The sequence below is a fragment of the Diuraphis noxia genome, unplaced genomic scaffold (assembly GCF_037042655.1).
Source record: "Diuraphis noxia isolate RWA-SAM2 unplaced genomic scaffold, SU_Dnox_SAM2 contig0005, whole genome shotgun sequence".
Classification (NCBI taxonomy): Eukaryota; Metazoa; Arthropoda; class Insecta; order Hemiptera; family Aphididae; genus Diuraphis; species Diuraphis noxia.
Genome location: NW_028301715.1, coordinates 3,860,395 through 3,885,479, shown reverse-complemented (window position 1 = coordinate 3,885,479; position 25,085 = coordinate 3,860,395). Strand labels below are relative to the sequence as shown.

At 26.8% G+C, this 25,085-nt stretch overlaps 2 protein-coding genes across 2 annotated transcripts in view; both read left to right on the top strand.

Moving 5' to 3' along the window:
- The window catches only part of LOC107166936 (uncharacterized), a 208,625-nt gene that overhangs the window by 144,033 nt on the left and 39,507 nt on the right, over positions 1–25,085 (top strand). Inside the window, exon 5 of the mRNA XM_089229020.1 lies at positions 20,612–20,707. Coding sequence (XP_089085146.1) covers positions 20,612–20,707 — 96 coding nt within the window. The remainder of the gene's footprint in view (positions 1–20,611; positions 20,708–25,085) is intronic.
- LOC149054753 (zinc finger MYM-type protein 1-like) lies at positions 1,485–5,247 on the top strand. Its single transcript, XM_089229421.1, has 2 exons — positions 1,485–2,157; positions 2,288–5,247. Exons 1-2 carry the CDS (start codon positions 1,959–1,961, stop codon positions 4,840–4,842), a joined length of 2,754 nt encoding a protein of 917 aa, XP_089085547.1. The 5' UTR covers positions 1,485–1,958; the 3' UTR covers positions 4,843–5,247.

Here is a 25,085-nt window from a genome sequence, read left to right as displayed (position 1 = left end):
TCCTGTTATACCAAATTATTATTTTTTTTTTAATGAAAACCATCCTTTTATAATGCTATACGTTGTTGATTGGATGATTTTTCCAAAAATGTTGATATATATATATATATAAATTGAATTTCAAACGAATAACTTTTGAGTTGTTTATTTTTCTAAACTAAAAATAATAGCCTACGATAATGGGTTTGAATTTAATGAGTTTATGATGATTTACACATTCTTTTACAATATTCATCTAAAAAATATTATAATTTATGAGGATATTTTCAAAGTATAATAAAGATCCAATATTACATATTATGTTTTACTTATATTGTTTTACAACTTTTTTTAAAGACTACCTATTATCTTTAATATAAACTTTAAATAACTCAAAAACTAATCGTTAGAGGTTTTAAATTCAATACGTCATGAACATTTTCAAAACATCATCTGCGTTTATGCTATGGAAAAAGATTAGTTTTAATTTTTGATAATTTTGTATTATTACAAGTTTCTATACACGCATTAAATGGAATTAAAAATCTTAAGTACCAATTGAATATATGGTACTAAAGTACCTATTATACTTAAGATCTACAACAATCCTAATTTTTTTTTTAATTGAACAAATTCATTATTAAAGAGAAATACTGTTGGTGAGCACTGAGCATGATTGGTTTGATGAATCACTCTGTATATATATATATAATCGTTGTGTAAACGATTTCCAGCGATTACATTACTATACTACATTGTGACCTGCGGGTAATGCAAACTCAATTATTTCGTGACTTTAAGTCCTCGTGGGAACTCGGTTTTCGTACATTCTCGATTCTAGAAGATAAAACGATAATTTGTACGTGTCTATATCCTAGGAAATAAATTTCATTAAAAGGTTTATCACGAACGGAGCACTATCATAATAACATCCTTGGTCTTAAGTATCTGTATATAAAATAAGGTCACTGTAAAATAAAAATAATATATTACTGTATTATTTATTTTAATAGAATATCAGGGGATAATATTATTACGAGTACTTTGTAGAGCTAAGGTATTGATATCTTTAGAAAAAAACCATAGCGCATTACTCGATATATTTCCTCGACAATAAAATTTATAGGTAAATCTTAAATATTATGTTTTCGTCAATATTGTAACCCTGGCAACGAAAATGTTTAGAAAATCAAAATATTTTTCCTAGCCCAAAAACAATTTATGTTAAAATTAAAAAAATAAAACTTGACCTGAGTTGAATAATTAATAAAATGCACATATTTTGTATATTTTACTTGCTCATTAATTTCTCAACATTGCCTATAGATTAAGTATTAACAGTATTTACAAAAAAATATAGCATACAGTGATTATAGACATTCATGTGCTCTGTGGTAGGAGGGAGTCTGACCACCCCTGGATCCGCCAATGGTTCACACAACTAATTTCATACTGCGTTATAGGTACTTTCATAGAAATCTTGTACCATATAGACACCCAGGGGCGGAGTGGCCCACCGGGATACCGGGAAAAATCCCGGTGGCCTGGAAGCCAAATGGCCCGTTTACCTAAAGTATAGATAATAATAATGTAGAGTAATGAAAAAATTTATTTATCTATATATATACGAAGACGAAATCAAATTTAATTATAAGTATACCGTATCTAATATACGCACGTATATACCCACTTCAGTTCAGTTCACACTATCTATTTTTATAACTTTCGCTGTAGCCTTCTATGTCTTCGACACGGAGTATTATGTCTATATTATATTATATCTGTGGTCTACGACAATATCTTATCGGTTTATCGCCTCGCTATACTATCGAATCAAATGTACATTACTATATTTTTTCGTTATTTTGTCATTAGATAAAATACGTTGCGAGTGGTAACTACATTTATATTTCATACGTATTAAAAAGTTTTGTTTTTAAATATTATATTCATTTCAACCTAAAATATTTCTCATCAAAATGAGCGATAATAAGAAAAGAAAAGGTGGCGCTGAAAGAGAGAGGGAAAAAAGTAAAAAGTTATTGATGTTAAGTGGAAAACAATGTATGAGATTAGATTCATATTTTGGTAAAAGAAATCCAGTTACACTTTCAACGGATTCGGAAAATATCTCTGATCATAATGATTTATCATTTGAAACGGATCATACTTCCCAAGGTAAGCTTATCAAATAAAATTATTTTTTTATATAGGTACCATATAAGTTATAAATTATTTAATAAATTTTAAGTTATAACAAAAAAAGTAAAAAGTTTACCCCTTGACCACCCTTTTTTTTATTTAACAGATATTAACGAGTTTACTAACGATGAAAAAATATTAAATTCCGAAAATAGTAGTTCTGCTCTAATGCAACTTCAACATGACACTCCGGTTATCAATCCAGAAAAAAACGTAGAATTAAACAAATTTAAGAAACCAAATTCTCATAATTTAAAGTACTTTTTTCAAATTCATCCGGTACAACCGTCTGATGATTCAATTTTACCATTTTCGAGTAAAAAGGTATTTTTTCGTAACAACAAATTAAATAGGAATTGGTGTACATACAATGAGCATTCAAAACAAATATTTTGTTCCGTTTGTTTGGCTTTTTCGACTGACAGTAATGCATTTACTAATGGTATGAGTGACTGGAAACATGTTTACCAGCGTATTTCAGAACACGAGGCAAGTAAATGTCATATGCAATGCTCTGAAGCTTATTTTATGCATGTTCAACAAAAAAATATTGAAAATTTATTATTAGTTGACCAAAAAAGAATACAAAGAGAAGAAGTTAAGAAAAATAGGGCAGTACTTGAGAGAATTATTGAAGTTATCAAGGTTATTGGAAAACGTGGTTTAAGTATACGAGGTAAAAATAATGAAGCTGCTTATTTACTCAATGACCCTATCTTAGATCATGGCAATTTCCTTGAAATGATTATATTATTAAGTAAATATGACGCTGTTTTAAATGAACATTTGAATAAAATTATAAATACGAGCGAAAAAATGCATAAACATGGATCTCAAGGGCGTGGAAGTTTTGTTACTCTTTTAAGTCACTATTCAATAGATAATGTAGTTACATCAATCTCTTCATTAATAAAGTCTACTATTTCAAATCAAATAAAACAATCAGATATGTTTTCTGTTTTGATTGATACTACCCAGGATATCTCGGTGATAGACCAGTGTTCAATTGTACTAAGGTACGTAATAAATGGAGAAATAAATGAAAAATTAGTCGCTGTTAAGTGCTGTACTGATTCTACAGGGGAAGGTATGATGAAGTTATTACAATCTGCATTATTTTCATTAGACATAAACATTACTCGTTGTATTGGGAATGCTACAGATGGTGCAGCTAATATGCAAGGCATGTATAAAGGTTTTACGTCTTGGCTTAGCAAAACAGCGCCCGAACAAGTTCATGTTTGGTGCTATAGCCACGTTTTAAACCTGGTAATATGTGACGCTACAAAAAACCCAGTTAAAGTAGCAACGTTCTTTTCTATCATTAATTCATGTGCCGTATTTTTTAAAGAATCATACCAGCGTATGAATATTTGGAAGTCAATAAGTAATAATCATCACGATAATATTCGAAATAAACGTCTTCAAATCATCGGAGAAACGAGATGGACCGCAAAGCAAACAGCCCTTAACAGAATTTTTGGTACTTATGATAAATTTGACGATGCTTTGTATACAGAGTTGATTATTTGTCTATCTAAAATATCTAATAATGAAGGTTTTAAGCCCGATATTCGATCTAAAGCTAACTGTTTATTGTCATCATTATTGAAGTATGAAAATATCCTCATTGCACATATGTTTATGAAAATATTTTCTATAACAGGTCCCTTATCAAGATACTTGCAAACAAGTGGCTTAGATTTATTAAAATGTCAACAAATGGTCGAAGGCACTTTAAAACAAATAGAAAAACTCCAACGAGATATGGAAAATATAAAAATAACATGTGATAAGTTTATAGAAAAGGCTCAACGAATTATTGATTTAGAAATTGAAAATACTGAAGATGAAAAAAATAAGAAAGATTTAGAAATGTGTGATATTCAAGATCAGTTTGAAAATAAACGTATTCAAAGAAAGAAAAGGATGTCTACTTATGAAACGGAAGATGAACCAATAATTAATGCTGCAAAAAAATTTGAAGTTGAAGTTTATAATAAAGTATTTGATGCTATTATACGAAGTATGACTTCAAGGTTTATTAAAAATAATACATTATACTTTGATCTTTCTCTATTATCGCCAAACAATTTTGAATCATTCAAAAATGGAATGCCGAGTGGTGCATTATCTACATTATCTTTGAAACTTAAACCATTTATTGAATGTAACAATGATGTTGAACAAATTAAAAGCAGTTTATGTGAAGAATTATTACATTTTTCTAGCTCATGGGAATTTTTAAAAAAATCAGTAAATGACGAATATAATATGATATATTGTGAAGATAGTGAAAATTCTGATGACAAAGAAGATTCAAATTCATGTAAAATAAAGCCATGCAGAAGTTGTCAAAATTGTCCTCTTTGTTGTTACAAGGCCTTAATTAAATATAGTTTATTTTCTAACACATATCCAACTTTGATGTTGGCATATCAATTCTTACTGACATTACCCGTAACACAAGTTGCGTGTGAAAGATCATTTTCAACACTGAAGTATATAAAAAACCGATTAAGAAGTACGATGAGCAACGAACACTTAGAAAATTTCATGTTAATGGCAATCGAGAAAAAAACACTAGTCGAACTTAACAATGACGAAATAATAAACTCTGTTGGAGAAAAGAGTAAATTATTAAACAAATTATTATTGTAAGCATTGATTAAGTAGGTATGTTATGAGTAATGTTATAAGTTAATGTTAATGTTATAAGTAAAACAATTATTATAATTATATCTGAAGCTAAAGTAGTTTATTCTTTGTAAGTTAATATATTTATTTTAATTTTATTAGAACATATTATAGGTATAAAAACAATAATGATTTATTATTATTTTGGTTTGTGTATTTTTATTTCGGTTTTATAGTTTTGTTAATAGTTTTATCTGTAAAATACATGCACTGTTATATTGTATTTTAGTACCTACCTATTTGTTGTTTGTCTGCCTATATATATTTACATACAAAATTAGATAAAATACAATTTTTAATCAGGAATTGAAAATTTTGAGTGGCCTGGAGAAAATTAATTTTCCTGGCCTGAATTTTTTTCCCACTCCGCCCCTGTAGACACCTGTTGTAAGTACAGTATAGAAATAAAATATGTCCTTTTTTTTAAAAATAAATCACGTTTACGAGTTCTTCAACCATGTGACACAGATACGTAACTATTTTGGGCTATAATTTGTTTGACAATACCGAAATCTAATAGAACTTACTATTTCGCTATCCTAACCTAACCTACGATAAACCTTTTTTTGCGCTTTCGCTCTCGATCGCGCAAAGTCTTATTCGATTCGGACCTCTAAAACAGTTATTTTGAACATTTAACTGTATACACTCTGTATTCCACGGCGTTCGGGTGTTTTCGAAGAAATGTAACACGCATTCGCGTACAAACATTTAATATAGGTTACACAGTTGGTTACGGTGGTGGTGGTGTATAATATTTATTAAGAACGCGTATAAAATTAAATATTATTATTGTTATATTATATATATGCATGTTAATGAGATTTTTTTCGAATTTTCATCCAACGAAAATTGTATGTAAATTATACACTATAGAATAATATACCTATTATTATATAAAATTCGTATCACAAGTGACACGATCCATCGCGTGGACGTGTCTATATATATTATATTTATAAAATAAAAAGGTACCTATAGCCTATAGATGCACCGAGGTGCTTACTACCTCCTACCTGAATGTATTTTTATAATATCGACGACATGATAATTTTTTCCTTATAAAATTATGTCTACTATAAAATAAGTATATGTTTCTACTTGGACTTTTCGTGATTACTTATAAAGTGATGAGTTGTTATCAAATTATATAGTTATTCAATTTCCTCGATAGTAATAAAATATCTAAATTATACTTATACGTCGTAGTATTACGATTTCACCATAATATTTATATTGCAGTACGTTAAACCAAGGTACCTATATAGTCATTGTCATTAATCTTTTTTCCATCATAATAATTAAAATATATTTTGTTTTGTGCCGTCGTGTCAAATTTTGTTAATAAATCGCACGAAAAACAGGTTGTAGCGGTGTGTAATAATTATAATTAACGGTTAATATTATAAGGATAATATGATAAAAAAATAAAATCCGATGTTTCACAGTAAATTTTCCGCAGTAGAATAATTTATTGTACATTTTTACGTCGGTGGTGATAGTTTTGTGTTGTGTGTGTGGGGGGAGGGGGGGTGCTACCATGGCCCGTGCCAAAATATTGCTTTTCAAATGGGAAAGATCAAAAGTGTTTTACAACGCGTTTTCTTTCTCCTTTCACTTTTTATCTAACCTTGTGGCTTACGACAAGTTCACATCATGTCATTTTAACTATTTCATTGCGACATAAATGTTTTCCAAGTAAAAAGTCATGGCACTACAACTACAACACACAACACTACGCATACAATAATACTCTATATATAGATCATAATATATGACGTAGGTACACTTCGTGCTTTATTGTAGTGCGGGCTGTGAGAAAAATAATAATAACAAACCAGAACATTATTAAAACCACAGATCAATATAGAATAAACACTCGATCAGCCAATGTTGTTAAAAATACTTTTCAAAAGTATTTCAAATAGGTATTTAAATACTTCAATTAAAAAGTATTTAAATATTTATTTAAAAACCTTTGCTAATAAATTTAAATACAAATACAAATATATTCAAAAAGTATTTCAAATATTTTTAAATACATTTTTTTAAGCTTTATTATTTACTGATTCTTAATTCTTAAAACTAATTATTTGTTTAATGTAATAATGTGTATTGAATATAGAAGAATAAAGAATATTGAATATAGAGAATATATAGAATATATTATAGAATATACAATATTGTAGGTTTATATAGAATTCCTTTATTTATAAAAAAATTGTATTTTAAAATTTATTACATTTAAGAAACATAACCTTTTCAAAATGGTCGTCAGTTATTCTCCCTCTACGTTTTGTGAGTATAGCGTTGCTTACACTAAAAATTCTTTCAACAGAAGCACTGCTTGGTAACGGAGTGTTGTGTTCTATAAAAACTTTTTTAATGTTGGTTGTGTCTTCTAAAACCAATAAATTCTTCGTAGGGCTCTTATTCAAAAAACTTGATATTTCATTTTCAATGGAAATGTTGGAATTTGAATGAATTTTGGACCAAGAAAAAAATGAAGATGTTTCATCATCATGTTTATTAGTATTTTCAATTTTTTCATTATCTATGTTAGATGTCTCAATACCTTCAGACTTTGATTTTTTTTAAACAGCTTCTTTGAAGTTAGCAACAGCCAAATCTTTGATTATATTATTATTTATCCACAATGTCTTAAAATATGGATGAGATAAAGCAGCAATAACTAAAAACTTATCTGCTTGTTATTTTTCACGTAATATCTTTGTTTGTCGATAACAACATTAAAAATCGTCATGTCTTTTCATCGACGATAAGCAATTTCTTCATAATCGATAAACGAAACTAAATAGTAAATAATTAAATAATATCTTGTTTGAAAATTTTGGATTTAATATTTTAAATACAATATATAATAATATGTATTTGAAATATACTTGAAATACTTCTGTCTAAAAGTATTTAAAATACAGAAAAAGTATTTAAATACTAGTATTTAAATATTAATATTTAAATATTTAACAAGTATGCGATCAGCTGATCGGGTTACTGTATCCCTACGGTTGAAGTATTGGAAATTGTACCGTATTCGTAATCTGATAGAATGTTAACAACGTGTATCCCTCTTAGTTACGGAATTATAAAAACGGAAACAACCAAACAACGCAATGGCCAATGGGCATTACAAAACACTATATCAATTCTGTCTCTTTTTGTGTGATAATAATGATATGATTTATTTAAGTGATAATGCATGCCACTCCCTCCTAAAGACCGTGTTCAAGGCCATAGTTACCAGATTTTGCCATTACACACAGTGTCTATACCCTGTTAAAACAAAACACATAATAATATTATTATATTATTAATCCCAATTATTTATTTTATAGTTTTCGACAAAATCGATTTTTTTATATGGTGGTAATTCAAAAACTAATCACTGTAAATACTTGAAATTTTCACCAAATATTTATGTTAGTGTTATATATATACAGTTTAATTTTCAAAAATTTTTGACGTTTTTTGAGTTTTTTATAGACCACTGAAATTTTCAATTTTTTTGAGAATTTTTTTTTGAAGTGTCGGTAAAAAAATGTTGGAAAAACTTGAAAATTTAATACAAGGTTCCTTATGAGTTGTTCTTATTTTAGCTAAAAAAAATTAAAAATCGTAAGTCACAATTTTTTTTAATAAGCGTTTATATTTCAAAATTTTACGAAATCCGTCGAAAACGCAAAAATTTGCAAGTAATTTTGAAGTTGAAAAATCATAAAATTTTTGGAGTTTATAACTAAGGATTAAAAATACAACACTAAGTTTTCCATAAGTTTTCCTTCTAATAGCTATAGAGAAAATTCGAAGCATCATTATAGGAAAAATTTAAAGTGCGTTTGAATTTTAAATTTTTACGAAATAGCGTAACGATAACGATTTATCCTGAAACGATTTTAAATATTTGTTATTATTCAAAAAGTATAAATCGTAGATACTTTAAAATTTTATCAGTTATTTAGATTGGCATTTTCTTTATATTATTTAATTTTCAAAATATTTTTACTTTTTGAGATATTTATAGACGACTGAAATTTTCAATTTGTCTGAAAATTTTTTTTTGAAGTGTCGATAACATTTTTTTGGCCCCTATCAAAATACTTGAAAATTTAATACAGAGTTCCTCATAAGTTATTCTTATAGTGAATAAAAAATTATAAGAATACATAGGCACAATTTTTTTTTTATTAGCATTTGAAGTTCAAATATTGACAAAAATTCGTCAAAACCATGAATATTTTTTTTTGTGTTTTTCATTACATTTTGGGGCAGTAAAAATGCTTTGACATTTAACTTCAGTACCTTGTTAAATCAGAAAATGAATCTAGTTGATACTTTGGGGCTCAAAAGTAAAACATTCTTATATATTTTTCTAAATAATCGGGATAAACAAACTAAAAATTAACGGAAAAACAGGGAATTGTTCGTACAACCAGTTTTCGACAAAAATCAATTTTGATTTTTTATATAACTTTAAAACGATAGACCATTAATACATGAAATTTTCACCGAATGTTTATATAAGTACCTATTTTCTATCCACCATGAAATTTTAAAAAAAATTTGACTTAAATTGAACTATTCATAGGTATATGCAATTATCAATCATTATTAGTTTTTTTTTTAAAATTAAAATCGATAAAAATTTATTTTTTAGGTAGAAAATCTTGAAAATTTAATACAAGGCTCTTAACATATTATTACAATAGCAGTTGAAAAATAAAATAAATTCATAGTTACAATTTTTTTTTATAAGCATTCAAAGTTTGAATTTTGACAAAATACGTAAAAATCACAAATAACAAATTATTTTAAGCTAGAAATTAATAAAACATTTTCTTTTTTAAACTAACATTTAAAAATTTAATATAAGATTCCTTACAAGTTTTTCGATCTTTATCACAAAAAACATGTCCACCGGAAATGCAAATTAAATTTTTATTAGCATTTGAATTTCAAATATTGACAAAAATTCGTCAAAACCATGAATATTTGCGAATTATTTTGTAGTTCAAAATTCATAATATTCTTTGTATTTTTATCTAAGGTTATAAAATTCAACACTAAGTTTTCCATAAGTTTTTCTTCAAATAGCTATAGAGAAAATTTGAAGCGTCATTATAGGAAAAATGTTTTGAGCGTCTAAGTTTTAAATTTTTATGAAATCGCGTAATGATAACGATTTATCCTCAAACCAGGTATTTGTATATTTATGATAATATAAGGTATTATGAATTATGATAACTACATGATAACTACACTAATTGATTAACCATGCCTTATGCAAAATGCGTCTTAATTGGAAAATAAAATATCTGTTTCAAAATAGAATATATGACAATATTTAAATATAATATATCCTAGACTGACAAATCATCTCCGTTCAGAATCGTTTTTCGTATACAATGATGAGTATTAGCTAGAAATTCATAATAATTTTCTTTTTAAAACTAAGATCTGAAAATTTAATACAAGATTCCTTAAAAGTTTGTTAACCTTTATCATAAAAAAAATATCCACCAGAAAGTCAAACTAAATTTTTAGAACATTGGATTATCACTAGATTTCTCATTTAGCGATTTTCTTATTTTGGCGTAACTCTAAAAAATATGACCGCAGATACTTGAAATTTTTACTGAATGTTTATATAGGCATTTTCTATATTTGATAAAATTTTCAAAATAATTTGATTTGGTTTGACCTGTTTACTGGCATTTTAATTTTTCAACTTTTTTAGTTTTTTTTTCTATAAATATCGATAAAAATGTATTTGTTGGGTAGAAAAGCTTAAAAATTTAATACAAGGATTCTAACACATTGTAACAAAAGCAGTTGAAATATATTAAAAATACATTGACATGATTTTTTTTATAAGCATTTAAAGTTCAAATTTTGACTAAATACGTAAAAATTTCGGCAATGTTCAAATTATCTTAGACAGAAATTCATAAAAGTGTTTTCCTTTTTAAATCTTAAATTTGAAAGTTTAATACACGGCTTCTAACATATTTTTACAATAGCAACTGAAAAATAAAATTAATATATTATAGTCACAATTTTTTTTATAAGCATTTGAATTTTGACAACATACGTACAAATCACGAAAATTCGTAAATTATTTTATGCTAGAAATTCATAAAATTTTTCTTTTTAAATCTAAGATTTGAACATTTTTAATAATCTATAATATATCCTAGACAGATAAACCGTCTCTGCTGAGAATCGTTTTTCGTATACAATGATTTAATTATACCATTGGATTCAAATTTAATTCCATCCATTACAGTAACCCACTTGAAATCTACTGTACAGCATAGCGACATCCACGAATTACCCGCATTTTTTTTGTTTTTTAACGTTGTAAAATTATGTGGGTGCAGGTAGACTCATTATTAACAATAAAATTATAAATTTAACTATTCAAGTATACTTCAATTTTAAAACTTTAAAACTTACAATTGAATAATTCTGCAAGATTTTTAAATGCTTTTTAAATGTTTGTTTTAATTTTAAATTTGGAACTTAAATACTCTATAGGTACATAAAAACAGTAAAATAAGCATAACGGATGTTATAATGTTAATTGCATATTTTCAATAATTTTAGAATAGTAATAAGTCTTAAACCATAGTCATTATACTTATTTTAGTTATCATTTAGCCGTATATAAATATTATATTGATCTGTTTCGGACGTTTCGGTGGATATTAATTATCTCCTCTGTGTGGTATTTATAAATAATTCGATTTTTGTAAAGTATATGATTCGAACGACATTCTGTTATCCGTCTCGAGAAAACTGAGGGAGGGGAGGGGTGGACAAATGCAATTTCACATGTACGCGTCGTTAAGTGCAAATAATCGCGTGTGTTACATTAATAAAGGTGAGCCTTTTTTTTTCCTTTTTATATACCGGGAACGGCTGAGAACTGTTTAGCACAATACTGCCACCCGAACCCCAATTAATAAAGGTGAGCCTAACCATTAAATCATACAACTGTATTCAACTCAGTTGCACCTATATATAGGCCACTTCATCCTAACTTCTACAAGGTACAGTCAATTATCCAGTAGGTTATTGCATGTACAGAGTGAGCATATATGATCGCACACCAGCCACTATTTCTTCTCCATGGTAAAATTGAGACTGTTGGGGAAGTGTTCTGTATAACGACACACCTCATATTTTTATTTAGAATGAGGATTGTCATTTTTTTTTTAAATTTTAAATCGTGAAGGATATAAGATTTTTTTGAAAACAGTTATGCGTATAGACTATAAACCAAAATTCGTGCTAATCGTTTCTGAGTAGAGGTTTAACAGTTTTCGATAAAATCAGAATTGCATTAATACATTTTTAAATAATAAAAGTTGGTGATCGTGTTTGGTGAATTATCATGTGTACACTGCTGTAGGTACTATAAAGGAGGAAAATAAGTTCATGATTATTCATAATAATATCGTCTATAGTCTAAATAATTTTGAGTTCTATAGACTTTTGTAGATAGGTATAAATGATATGTATATTTTATATTCAGCATATACATTCAAACAATTAATTCCACCGAGAAAGTGAAATTTGTCTGTCTAGTGACGAATCACGAATACACATCAAAAAAAAAAGATCAACTATTAAAAAAAAATTGTATTGTATTTATTCTTCTATATTCGTCGTATTGAATTGTTCATCTTGAGATAACATGGCAGTTTATATCCTTATAAAAAACAAATTTCATGATTGTTTTTTTTTTTATTATTATTATTAAATATAAAGACCGTGGCAGTTCTTGCCATTGGTCTGACAGTACATGTTATAATATAATTTTAAGGTATATTATATAAAATATATTCATATTAACTTAAAGTTTTAAAGATTTAAATTTCACTATACAAATTAAACTTTTTTTAAGTATAAATAAATTGTCGATTGTGATAGAATCCGGGCTGAGAATTTCGTGTAGATGTATGGAACGGAGGGTATCTTCTCGATATATTTGACGATTTCTACATCCAGTTAATATCTGCTTAATGGTTAGTTAGACACCACAAGTAGAACATTTGAATGGGATGACTGTTTTATTTTGATTAACTTATCTAAACATTTTTATTCCACACACATACACATTCAATTAAATTTTCGTACATTTATCTTTTTTGATAAAAATAAATCATTTTCCAGAACATCAGACACTTCAGTAGTTGTTGAGTCTATAATAAATTAATCTAGTTTGTGGTGTCCACTGATTTACTAATATTGATGGTGAATAAAAATAAAGTGTCTTCTGATTAATTCGATACCATAACATTAGCCACGCTAAATAAAATATCACACGATTCATATTTAATAAACATTTTGAACTTCAAATTGTCGAAATTAAAAAGTGTGTAACTTTCTCGATAAATGTTGAACAAATACATTTTATTCAATTACACATAGGTATTACTTTAAGTACTACAAGTACTTATACGCTATAAATATAATTCATTAAAATTTACATTTTGATATTTGATAAAATAATAGTTAAGTACTATATTAATTCTTATGACTGGGTCTTATTTAGGGAAGATAAAATTTGTTCGATTTAACTAAAAAGTTTTGCAGAATAAACAGGTATTTCGTTTTTCAATTTTTTTTTTAAATAATAGTTACTTATCAGTTCAATCGTAATTATTTACTTTTAGAACAAACGCCACGCCAAAGGTAATCTAAACTTTATAAATTATATAGGTACAACAGTTTTGAGATTTGAGACTTTGTTTTCTTTAATAATAGTACGAAGAATATTCATTAATATTTGTATGATGACATTTGGTTAATATTATAATGTGATATGCAAGTATTTTTAACAAGACTTCTACAATAATTTTAAGTGGGTACACTAATTATCTCGAAAAGTATTTACTTTTTTCAAAACATTTTTTTTACATGGTTTCAATTTGTTAAAAAACCGATGTTTTTATTAAAAAATTATATTTTTAAATATTTTTTATCCTTATCATTTTTTAAATTTTTTAGTTTTTTGAATGACAACATAGAGTTTTAATTTCATGTTCTAAAGCAGAATATTTTTCTTAGTATTTCGATTCATAAAAATCGAATTTAGGACGAGTAGTTTATGAGTTATATGTATTTAAAGTTTAGACAAGCGGAGTAGTGGACAAACATTTTGCGGGGTAACCCAAAAACTTCTAGCCCTAAATTCGATTTTTATGAATCAAAATACTTAGAAAAATATTCTGCTTTGGAATATGAAATTAAAACTCTATGTTGTCATTCAAAAAAGTAGGTAAAAACTTAAAAAATGATAAGGATAAAAAATATTTAAAAATATAATTTTTTAATAAAAACGTTGGTTTTTTAACAACTTGAAACCATGTAAAAAAATATTTTGAAAAAAGTAAATACTTTTCGAGATAATTAGTGTACCCACTTAAAAGAATCACCCTATATATATATATATAATATCTACAATTTATTATGATTAAATGACTTCATTTTTTCATGAGTTTTTTATTATATGAAATTCCATTAACTCGTTTCCAAAATTGAACGTTTTAGACATTATATTATTATACAGTCTTGAAAAATTTTTAATTAAAAATCTTGATAAGTCTTGATACTTAAGTATTTTATTTCAGAAATAATAAAAATTAATTGTTTCTATATGTGACTACTTCAATATGTTGTGAAGAAATAAAATGTTTTCTTTATTGTTCATTGAAATGGTTGCATTTTTATTCCAAATAAAACGTAGTTTTTTTTTTTTTAATTGATCTTATTAACATCAGCAGCAAAGGCCATTAGTTACAATATTGTTTATAGTACATTTTTAAATTTAAATTTTACTATACAAGTTTGTCTTGATTAGGAATTTGATGATTTGTGTGGTTTTGATTGCGTCGGGTCCGAGGGCTGCATCTATTGTGTTGGGTATTTCAAAATTTCTATGTTCGTCTGCGTATTGGAGGCATTCGGTAATTATATGGTTAACCGAGAGTTCAGTTCCACAAGTAGTGCATTGCGGTTTTTCTCCTCTGTCTATGAGGTATCCATGCGTTAGACGGGTGTGGCCGATGCATAATCTGTTTATAACTACCTTGTCTCTTTTATTCGGAGGGAAATTAGGCCAATTGAAGATTGAGTTTTTTATTTTTCTTAGTTTGGTAGTCTGATTGAACCAGTACATAACAGACATAGCAAAATTTATACAACAACAAATAACCCATTCAAAAACCATAGGATCTAACATATCCCTCATCTGCATTCCCGGACATAGTAACATAGAAGGGAATGTAAAAGCAGATGAATACGCCAAGAAAGCGGCAAAATCTTCTGACGCTCAAAAATTAAACATAACAACATACGCAGATCTAAAAATCCTAATCAAGAAACGCATTCAATTAAAATGGCAAACGTAGTTTTATATGTTTAGTGTTTACGTTTAGATTTGGTCGTCAAAAATAAAACTAAATTAAACTTCCTTCCGCTGACCCAGTAATAATTAATTTACTCGGAACAATTTTAAATTAATTTTAAAAATAAAATATATTGTACGTGTTAAATGATTGGCGTTTTTATGTATCAATATTTTTGTAAACTATAATATTTATTAGATATTAGGCCGTTATAAAATATTAATTTGTTTTAACATTAGGTACATGGGCCAGATGTTCATAATTATAAACACAATAGGTATGCTCTTTATCAAAAGCTATAAAATATAGTTTTTAGTATGATATAATCATTATACAGCGTATAATCAAAAATTGGAAACATTATAACTTTAAAAAATATTAAATTTATTTGAATTCTGTTTGTTGTTGGTGCTTAAAAGTAAAGACTTTGTTATAGCTTATTAAGCTAATTAAACTATTTTTTGCCATTTCATTTCGCGCATGCGCATAACAACTTTTTTTCCTAAATTCCAACCCCACCTTTTTTGATTTATTATTTTTACTCTAATTTTTTAATGTATTTTAATTGTCAAACTAACTTTCTATGTCAATAAATATAGTCGAGTTATTGAGTTATAATTACATTTTTGACATATTTTTTTTTGTAATTTTTGTGTATGTAAAAAAGTGTATATTATACTTTATATGTAGTTCAAGGCAGTGACTGATATATATTTTTGTATGGGGGAGGATCAATGAAAAAATCTATTATGATGTTCAAAATATAGAATTTTAAAGTTATCTTTAAACCCTATTAAATAAGTCATATAATTGTATGATAAAACAATCGTATGCGATACTCAAACCTTCAACATTTATATGCCTAATATGTGTATTTATCAAGATATTAACGCAGTCACAATTCCGAATGTCATAGTTTACTATCATCTCGTGAACTCAGCGGTGACATAAATAAATCTTACGATGTTAATTAAATATTATGTTTAGGTAGGTACGCAAAAAAAAAAAAACGAAAATCCATTAAAATGTGTTTTTAGAGTAAAAACTGAGAACTTTTAAAAACATTTATACAAAAAAAAAATATATTATTTTAGAGAAAACCGTATATTGTATTATTCTAAATAATTTACTTCTCGTTAGGTACAAAAGGCACAACAATACTTTATTTTCAAAAACGCTATAATGGGGTCACGTCTCTTAAATATTGATTCAATTATAACATGTAACGACTCTTTTTACTCTCAAATTACTTTTTTATACTATTTTGTTTGATTTGCGTGCACTTGTTTTTACCACTGCTGGTAATTATCGGTATAAATCCTCTCAATAACAATTCGTAATGGCAATTAGATACATCCGCTTGTGTATAATATTATATATATTTTTTTTTAGATTCTGAGCAGAGCGATGAATGTATTGATTTTACCATGATGTGTGTGTGTGTGTTTTTTTTTGTGTCTGTCATCACGTTTTGGGGCAGTAAAAATGCTTCGATTTTTGACTTCAGTGCCTCGTTCGATCAGAAAGTGAATCTAGTTGGTACTTTGGGGGGTCAAAAGTAAAAAAATCCTAATACTTTTCTAAATAATCGAAAAACACAAACTAAAAATTAAGGGAAAAACGGGAAAATTTACGCACACTCATTTTTCGACAAAATCGATTTTGGTTTTTGATGTCACTTTAAAACGAATGACCATAGATACATGAAATTTTCACCGAATGTTTATATAAGTATATTCTATCCACCATGCAATTTTCAAAAAATTTCGACTTAAGTTGAACTATTCATAGGCATTTCAAATTTTCGATCATTATTAGTTTTTTTTAAATTAAATCGATAAAAATGTATTTGTTTGGCAGAAAAGCTTGAAAATTTAATACAAGGCTCTTAACATATTGTTACAATAGCAGTTAAAAATTAAAGAAATTCATAGTCACAATTTTTTTTTATAAGCATTCAAATTTTGAATTTTGACAAAATACGTAAAAATCACGAAAATTCACAAATTATTTTAAGCTAGAAATTCATAAAAAATTTTCTTTTTAAATCTAAGATTTCAAAATTTAATACAAGATTCCTTACAAGTTTTTCAATCTTTATCACAAATAAAAATTCCACTGGAAATTCAAATTAAATTTTTATGAGCATTTTAAATTTAAATTTTTACAACATTGGATTTTCACTTTTAGAGATTTCCTTATTTTGGTGCAACTCTAAAACAAATGACCACAGATACCTGAAATTTTGTCTGAATGTTTATATAGGTATTTTATATATTTGATAAAATTTTCAAAATATTTAAATTTGTTTTGAGCTGTTTACTGACATTTTAATTTTTCAACTTTTTTAGTTATTTTTTCTATAAATATCGATAAAAATGTATTTGTAGGGTAGAATAGCTTGAAAATTTAATACAAGGCTTCTAACACATTTTAACAATAGCAGTTCAAAAATATTAAAAATACATAGGCACGTATTTTTTTTATAAGCATTTAAAGTTCAAATTTTGACTAAATACGTAAAAATTACGGCAATGTTCAAATTATCATAGATAGAAATTCATAAATGTTGTTCTTTTTAATTCTAAGATTTGAAAATTTAACACAAGGCTCCTAACATATTTTTACATTAGTAGTTGAAAAATAAAAGAATTACATAGTCACATTTTTTTTTTTATAAGCATTCAAATTTTGAGTTTTGACATATTATGTAAAAATCACGAAAATACACAATTTAATTTAAGCTATAAATTCATAAAAATGTTTCCTTTTATATCTAAAATTTGAAAATTTAATACAAGGCTTCTAACACATTGTTACAATAGCAGTTGAAAAATAAAAGAAATATATTGTCACAATTTTTATTTATAAGCATTTAAAGTTCAAATTTTGACTAAAGACGTAAAAATTACTGAAATGTTCAAATTATCTTAGATAGAAATTCATAAAAGTTTTTCTTTTTAATTCTAAGATTTGAAAATTTAATACAAGGCTCCTAACATATTTTTACAATAGAAGTTGAAAAATAAAAGAAATACATAGTCACAATTTTTATTTATAAGCATTTAAAGTTCAAATTTTGACTAAAGACGTAAAAATTACTGAAATGTTCAAATTATCTTAGATAGAAATTCATAAAAGTTTTTCTTTTTAATTCTAAGATTTGAAAATTTAATACAAGGCTCCTAAAATATTTTTACAATAGCAGTTGCAAAATAAAAGGAATACATAGTCACAATTTTTATTTATAAGCATTTAAAGTTCAAATTTTGACTACATATTATGTAAAAATCACGAAAATTCGTAAATTATTTTATGCTAGAAATTCATAAAAAATTTTATTTTTAATTCTAAGATTTTAAAATTTAATACAAGGCTCCTAACTTAATTTTACGATTTCAGTTGCAAAATAAAAGGAATATATAGTCACAATTTTTATTGGTAAGCATTTAAAGTTAAAATTTTGACTAATTACGTAAAAATTACGGCAATGTTCTAATTATCTTAGATAGAAATTCATAAAAGTTTTTCTTTTTAATTCTAAGATTTGAAAATTTAATACAAGGCTCCTAACATATTTTTACAATTGCAGTTGCAAAATAAAAGAAATACATAGTCACAATTGTTATTTACAAGCATTCAAATTTTGAATTTTGACAACATACTATTATTATGTAAAAATCTCGAAAATTCGCAAATTATTTTAAACTAGAAATTATTAAAAATGTTTCTTTTTAAACCTAAGATTTGAAAATTTTTAATAATCTATAATATATCCTAGACAGATAAACCGTCTTCGCTCAGAATCGTTTTTCGTATACAATGATATAAATCATTGGATTCAAATTTAATTTCATCCATTACAGTAACCCACTTGTAACCTACTGTACAGCAGAGCGACATCTACGACTTACCCGCCTTTTTTTTTTTTTTTTGAATTAAGAACATTTAACAATCTGTACTCGTGGTACAATAAGCTTAATAGATATTTGAATTACAATAGTGATAGAATTAATACAAACACAAACGCAACAGCATTCAATTTATATGTAACGCTATTCTTAAGCCGGTCCCACACGACTGGTGTACTTGGCCAACATTTGTCACTGGTGACATTACGCCAGTCGTATGGGAGGCTTCACAAGTACAATTGTTGGTTACTGGCTCGTACCGGAGGATTGTCGGTAAACCTGATACAAGTCAAAGGACCACCAATGTTTACATTCAACTTGGCGTTTGCTCCCACACGGCATGGCACTACATGGTGACTGGCCGTGCGAATTTTACATATCATACAATCCATGTGGGAGAATATACAATTACCATGACAAGTATACCAGCGCTGGGCATTGAATATACACCAGTATATACTTGTGAATATACACCAGTCGTGTAGGAGCAAAGACCAATGTTGGTCATATATCACCAGTGACAAATATTGGCCAGTTCACCATTCGTGTGGGACCGCCTTTATTTTACATGAAAATCTTGAATTGAAGAGACTGTCCAGCAACAGCACTTCGGCTATATTATATATATGTTTAATAAACTATACTGACAATTTTAGTAATAATAATATCGTTTACTACGAAAAAATATGTCCCATTTATATGATATTTAACGTCATATAAAACAATTGTAACATAATGATTATTTAAAATAGAATAAATAAATAGGTATATGTGAACTACACGTATTATATAATATAATTAATATAAATATTAAATAACTACAGATTTGAATAGATGTATAAAAATCTTTTAAGCGAAGAATAATTTATAGAATTTTCTGAAAACATTATATTAACAATATTACGTAAATGTGAAAAATTCAATATTACATTCGGTTGATATATTTAATATTATATAAAATAAATGTTTATTAGATCTAGAGTTAATGTAAGTTGGTACGCACTATATAGGTAAAATGCTTACTGTACCCTATATAGTATAATGATTATGTTACCACTATGTATATACTATATATTTATGTGAACTATGTATTTTTAATGGGATAAAAGGTATTTTTTGTTTATCGACATGAACAACCTTTTTAAGGTTTAAAAACATTGTTTTATGATATTAATTTAAAAAAATCAATTGGTGTATCTGACGCCCACGCTAGGGGTATATACAGGGAGTATATATTTGAGGGTATTTATTTTTTTTTGTACACGTCGGTGAAAAAAATGCAAAATCTTATGTTAATATAAAAGCCAACTTATACTATTTGACTGTACATATCATGCATAATAATGCACGCTATATTCAATATTTTATTTTCTGATTATTATGTTTCAGGATCTCAGAGTTTTGTTCGTACCTTGGATATTTGCAATGATCTTAGCAACTACTGTTGACGTCGCACATTCAATATATTTATATGGACTTGATACGGTAAATATACATTCAAAAAATAATAGTAAAATGCTCCATTAAAAATGGGCAGTAAAAGTTAGTTCAATTATATTTATTGAAAATTGAAGTATTGCAAATTAAATTGCATTGGGTTTATGATAGTGTTTACTGTATACCTCAAATTATTTACTTGGCCCGTATACTATGTCGTTGACGATAACAGACTTTTTTTGATTTAAGAATAAATACCTATTAATTTACGAATTATAAGCTGATAACTGTGTTGACCCCCTCGTGTATAATAAACACTTATTTACTCATTTTTCAATCACTGGGCAATTTTCAGTGAATTATCTGATACGTATATAAAACTTTCTTTTCATTATTCATTCGGCTAATCAATAAATGACTCAACTAATAAATTATTTTAAAAGTTAATATTAAAATTTAAAATATTTAAGAAGATTCTTTTTTTATTGATTTTGAATTTATAAATTTTTACTTTGAAATTTAAAGCCGTTAGCATTAAATTTTTATATACATTTTCATTTTTATAATACTTATTACCTAATTAAAAGTCGAGAAAATAATATAAATAGAATAAAAATAAATAAAGTTTTAAAGTATAATTTATTAGTTATGTTGGTATGTATATTAAAATTGTTGGTATTATCTTATTCCAGATTTAATATTTTTATTGTTTTAAAGAATTTAAGATTCTTTTATATCTTCTTAACAATCAATATATTTATTATTTATAAATATTATAATATTCTTAAATCAAGTTCATTAAAATTACTCAAGAGCTCAATTAACTCAAATTACTCAATTTAAAGGATATACATTTTGTAAACCTATTATTAAATATCGCCTTGTTTATGAGATGGCGCACTTGGTAGTTGGTATGCAAATTAACAATATTCCTATCGTGGGAACGATATTAAAATTATAATGAATAATTAAATGTGATTGTAATAAAACGTCTATGCTGACAGTAGAAAAACCATCAACTCAATAAAAAATATTGAACTATACAGCTTAATTTAATCTTACATCATTGTAAATATCACTCTTGGTACATTATAATGTATACTTAATTAATATTTACATTATAATTTTAACTTAAACCTTAATTATCAGCGTATATAACGTATATTGTAGTTGATGCTGTAACAATAAAAAAAAACATCAATACCTAAAGCCAAGTTTATAATATATACTTAAAACGTATAATGCAACGGTTATTCAGTAAACCGTAGTCATATGCATACAATTAATTAGCAAACCAGGAAAATATGCAAGTGAATCACATCTTGATACGGTCTATTTTGCATGAATCGCATGAACCTTAGACAATGACTCTCTCAAATGCCTTTGGGACTCGGGTATTAATTCGTAGTTCTGTACCCAATTTATTAGCATATTATTTATTAACTTTGAGATATATATGTCATCTGATAGCACTTTTGACTCTACGCACTGACTTCGACCGCTCCTCAGTTTATCGCGGTGCATTTTTCAAAAGCTGGTTTAAGTCATCATTGCGACTCTATTGACCAATTAAAATTGATTGAAACATGAGTGTATCTATTAAATTAATTTGGCAATCTCTTCAGCTTCGTCAAGTTTAAATTGTAAATAAATGTAGTCTTGACTCTTGACATCGGTCGGCGATAAATGTGTTCCCTCCATAATCCGATTAACATAAGATGTCTATCAAGTCAACATGACGTTTATAATCAACCCATTTGTTCAATCTACTTACATAATATCTTAATATTCTTAATTATATAACTACTACTCTCAGTTAAATATCATCATAATAAATTCACTACGTGCTTAGTGAAAACGCACAATGATTATTTATTATTTTTATTTTTTATTTTTTTGTGAATTTTACTCAACACTATAAATGTTCTGTATGGTTTCGTATGTGTTCTAAAAGGGCAAATACGCGTATTCAGACAAATAATGTAGGTACTCTATAAAGTATGTGGTCATTATATACCACCGGTGTCGAGTTAACGCCAAACCTATTAAAATGAATAATATGATCCAAAATTGACTTTTCTGTGAGTTATATTTTTGCGAACTACTTCTCTTCTTTTATAATGTCATTACACTTTAAACTCGTTAAGATGAACTAAATCTTCATAATAAAATTAATTGCATTAAAGGATTCCTGGATAGGCTGTTCTCATGGTCGTAGTTTCAGTTGTTCTCTAATTTATTAAATTAAATAATAGTTAGAACAGCTAGTCCATATACATTTGAGCGCAATTATTTAATTTCACTCGCGTACTCTGCAATTATTCATGATGATGTATTTTTTTGTGTAATCAAAATGATCAAAGCCAAAATATTGAGATATTACTTAATTTCCATACTGGAGTATATCGTTTTATTAATTAAATTAGTCGAGTTGGGGAGTGATTACTGATAACAAAATAAAGCTTCAAACATAGACAACGATAATACTTACATAATAAACATAATAAATGCAAACCTCGCAAGAATAAATAAACTACGAATATCACCGTTGAATAATAAATATTATGTTGGTATATTATTATTACGTATGATAATAATGCTAGTTCGCGATTTCAGTAATAATAATAATATATAATTAGGCACATAAGTGCACACATATTATAATATAATATAAATAAAAGAAATTGAAAATGTAATAAAAATGAACTAATGGACAAAGTAATGTAATAAAATTAATGAGCATACTTATATACATAATACATCTAATTAATTATGTAACTGCACGAATATATATTAGTAATATAGGTTAGGCTAGGTTATACCAAGAAGAAGAAAATACGAATTATTCGAGTTTCTAAATATGGGTAGGTATCTGGACAGTTTTCATGTTGGAACACAACCGTGCAGTTGGTTCATTAGTAATTTATCAAATATACCGTTTCCTCATTGTTCTTTTATTACGTCATTTAACTTCATATTAAAAGAAAAACATACTCGGAGAGGTACTCTTGAAAACTATAAGTAGAAAGTTTTTTTTAACGGTAAATCGTTTATCACATTATTATAACGCGGCTCTAAACACAATAAGAGAAACTTAAATCATTAAACTGTTGTCGTCATGCTTTCCTGAACGGTAACCAAAGTTCAGGACTTCGAGTCTACGAATGTATTTTGATGTACCTACTCTTCAATTTTATGTATGACATTATATGACTACCACTTGAATATTAAGTACTTAGTACCTAGTACTCTGCTTTGAATACATTTTACATCAAGGACCTATAATTATTATACCATGACTGTAAATTGACCGCCCTTTTGAGAATTATCGGTACGACCATCAAAGCAGAGAGCACATTTCGTGTGTGACTATTACGACTGCACTGGAGAAGTGTGCAGTAGTAATTCTTGCATTTAAATCAAAAATAAATACAATTTATTCAAATTTCCTGTGAATGTTGAAAGGAATATTTATGCATAGATGAATTTTTTAATATTTCGTTCGAATATTATTAACTATTATGTTTTGTCAGTTGAAAATGTCGATATTATACTCCATTGAAGTATGTTAAGTGATTTTTATCTATATAACACCCACTTTCACAATTATTATGATTAAATTAAATTATAATATTGTAATTTAATGTCTTATGTTCATCAAACATAACTCCGATTTTTAGCTGTACATTTTTTTTTACATTCCATACTTAATATAATATTATTGTGTATCTGGATTCTGAAGTTTTATGAAGTTAGTTTTTTACTTTTAAGCGTTTCTCTTCATTGAGAAATAACCATTTTCAATAATATGTTTCGCATATTCTCTAGGACATATAGCATACCATATAAGAATATAATTTCCTCTTCTAACTGCAAATTACTGTCCTAAATGTGTAATAGATTTATTTCTCAGGTGGCGTCGGTTTGAGATTTCATTAATTAGTTTTAAAATGTAATTATATTTATTTTACGACCTAATTCATAATTATTATAATATCGCATTACATTCTTACAAAACAGCACACTTATGCAACATAAATAAAACCGAATTTTTAATCAATTTCACGTAGTTGCTGTCACGATTTCATTGTGTAGAAGACAAACTATACCTATCACGTTTGTACGCACGCAATACGAAGCTTAAACTAATTAACATTGGCAGTTTCATTAAATCTACACGTACAAAATGATAGGTATGATATATTATATTGAAAACGAACAATAAATGATTAAATCTTGCTTAAATTATAATTTTTTATTTTATCAATTCGTAGATTTTTCATGGACATAATCGATATTATCGACGTAGTGCCCAGATATTTTGTATAGTATTTGATTTATGTGGATGACTTGAAGCGATCATTATTTTCAGTACAACAGGTAGCTTATTACAAGAGCAAACAAAATATGCACTGTAATTTTATAG

Coding starts and splice junctions, on each gene's coding strand:
- LOC149054753 (XM_089229421.1), top strand. CDS start 1,959: ATGAGCGATAATAAGAAAAGAAAAGGTGGCGCTGAAAGAGAGAGGGAA. Junction 2,158..2,287: donor AACGGATCATACTTCCCAAG/GTAAGCTTATCA, acceptor TTTATTTAACAG/ATATTAACGAGTTTACTAAC.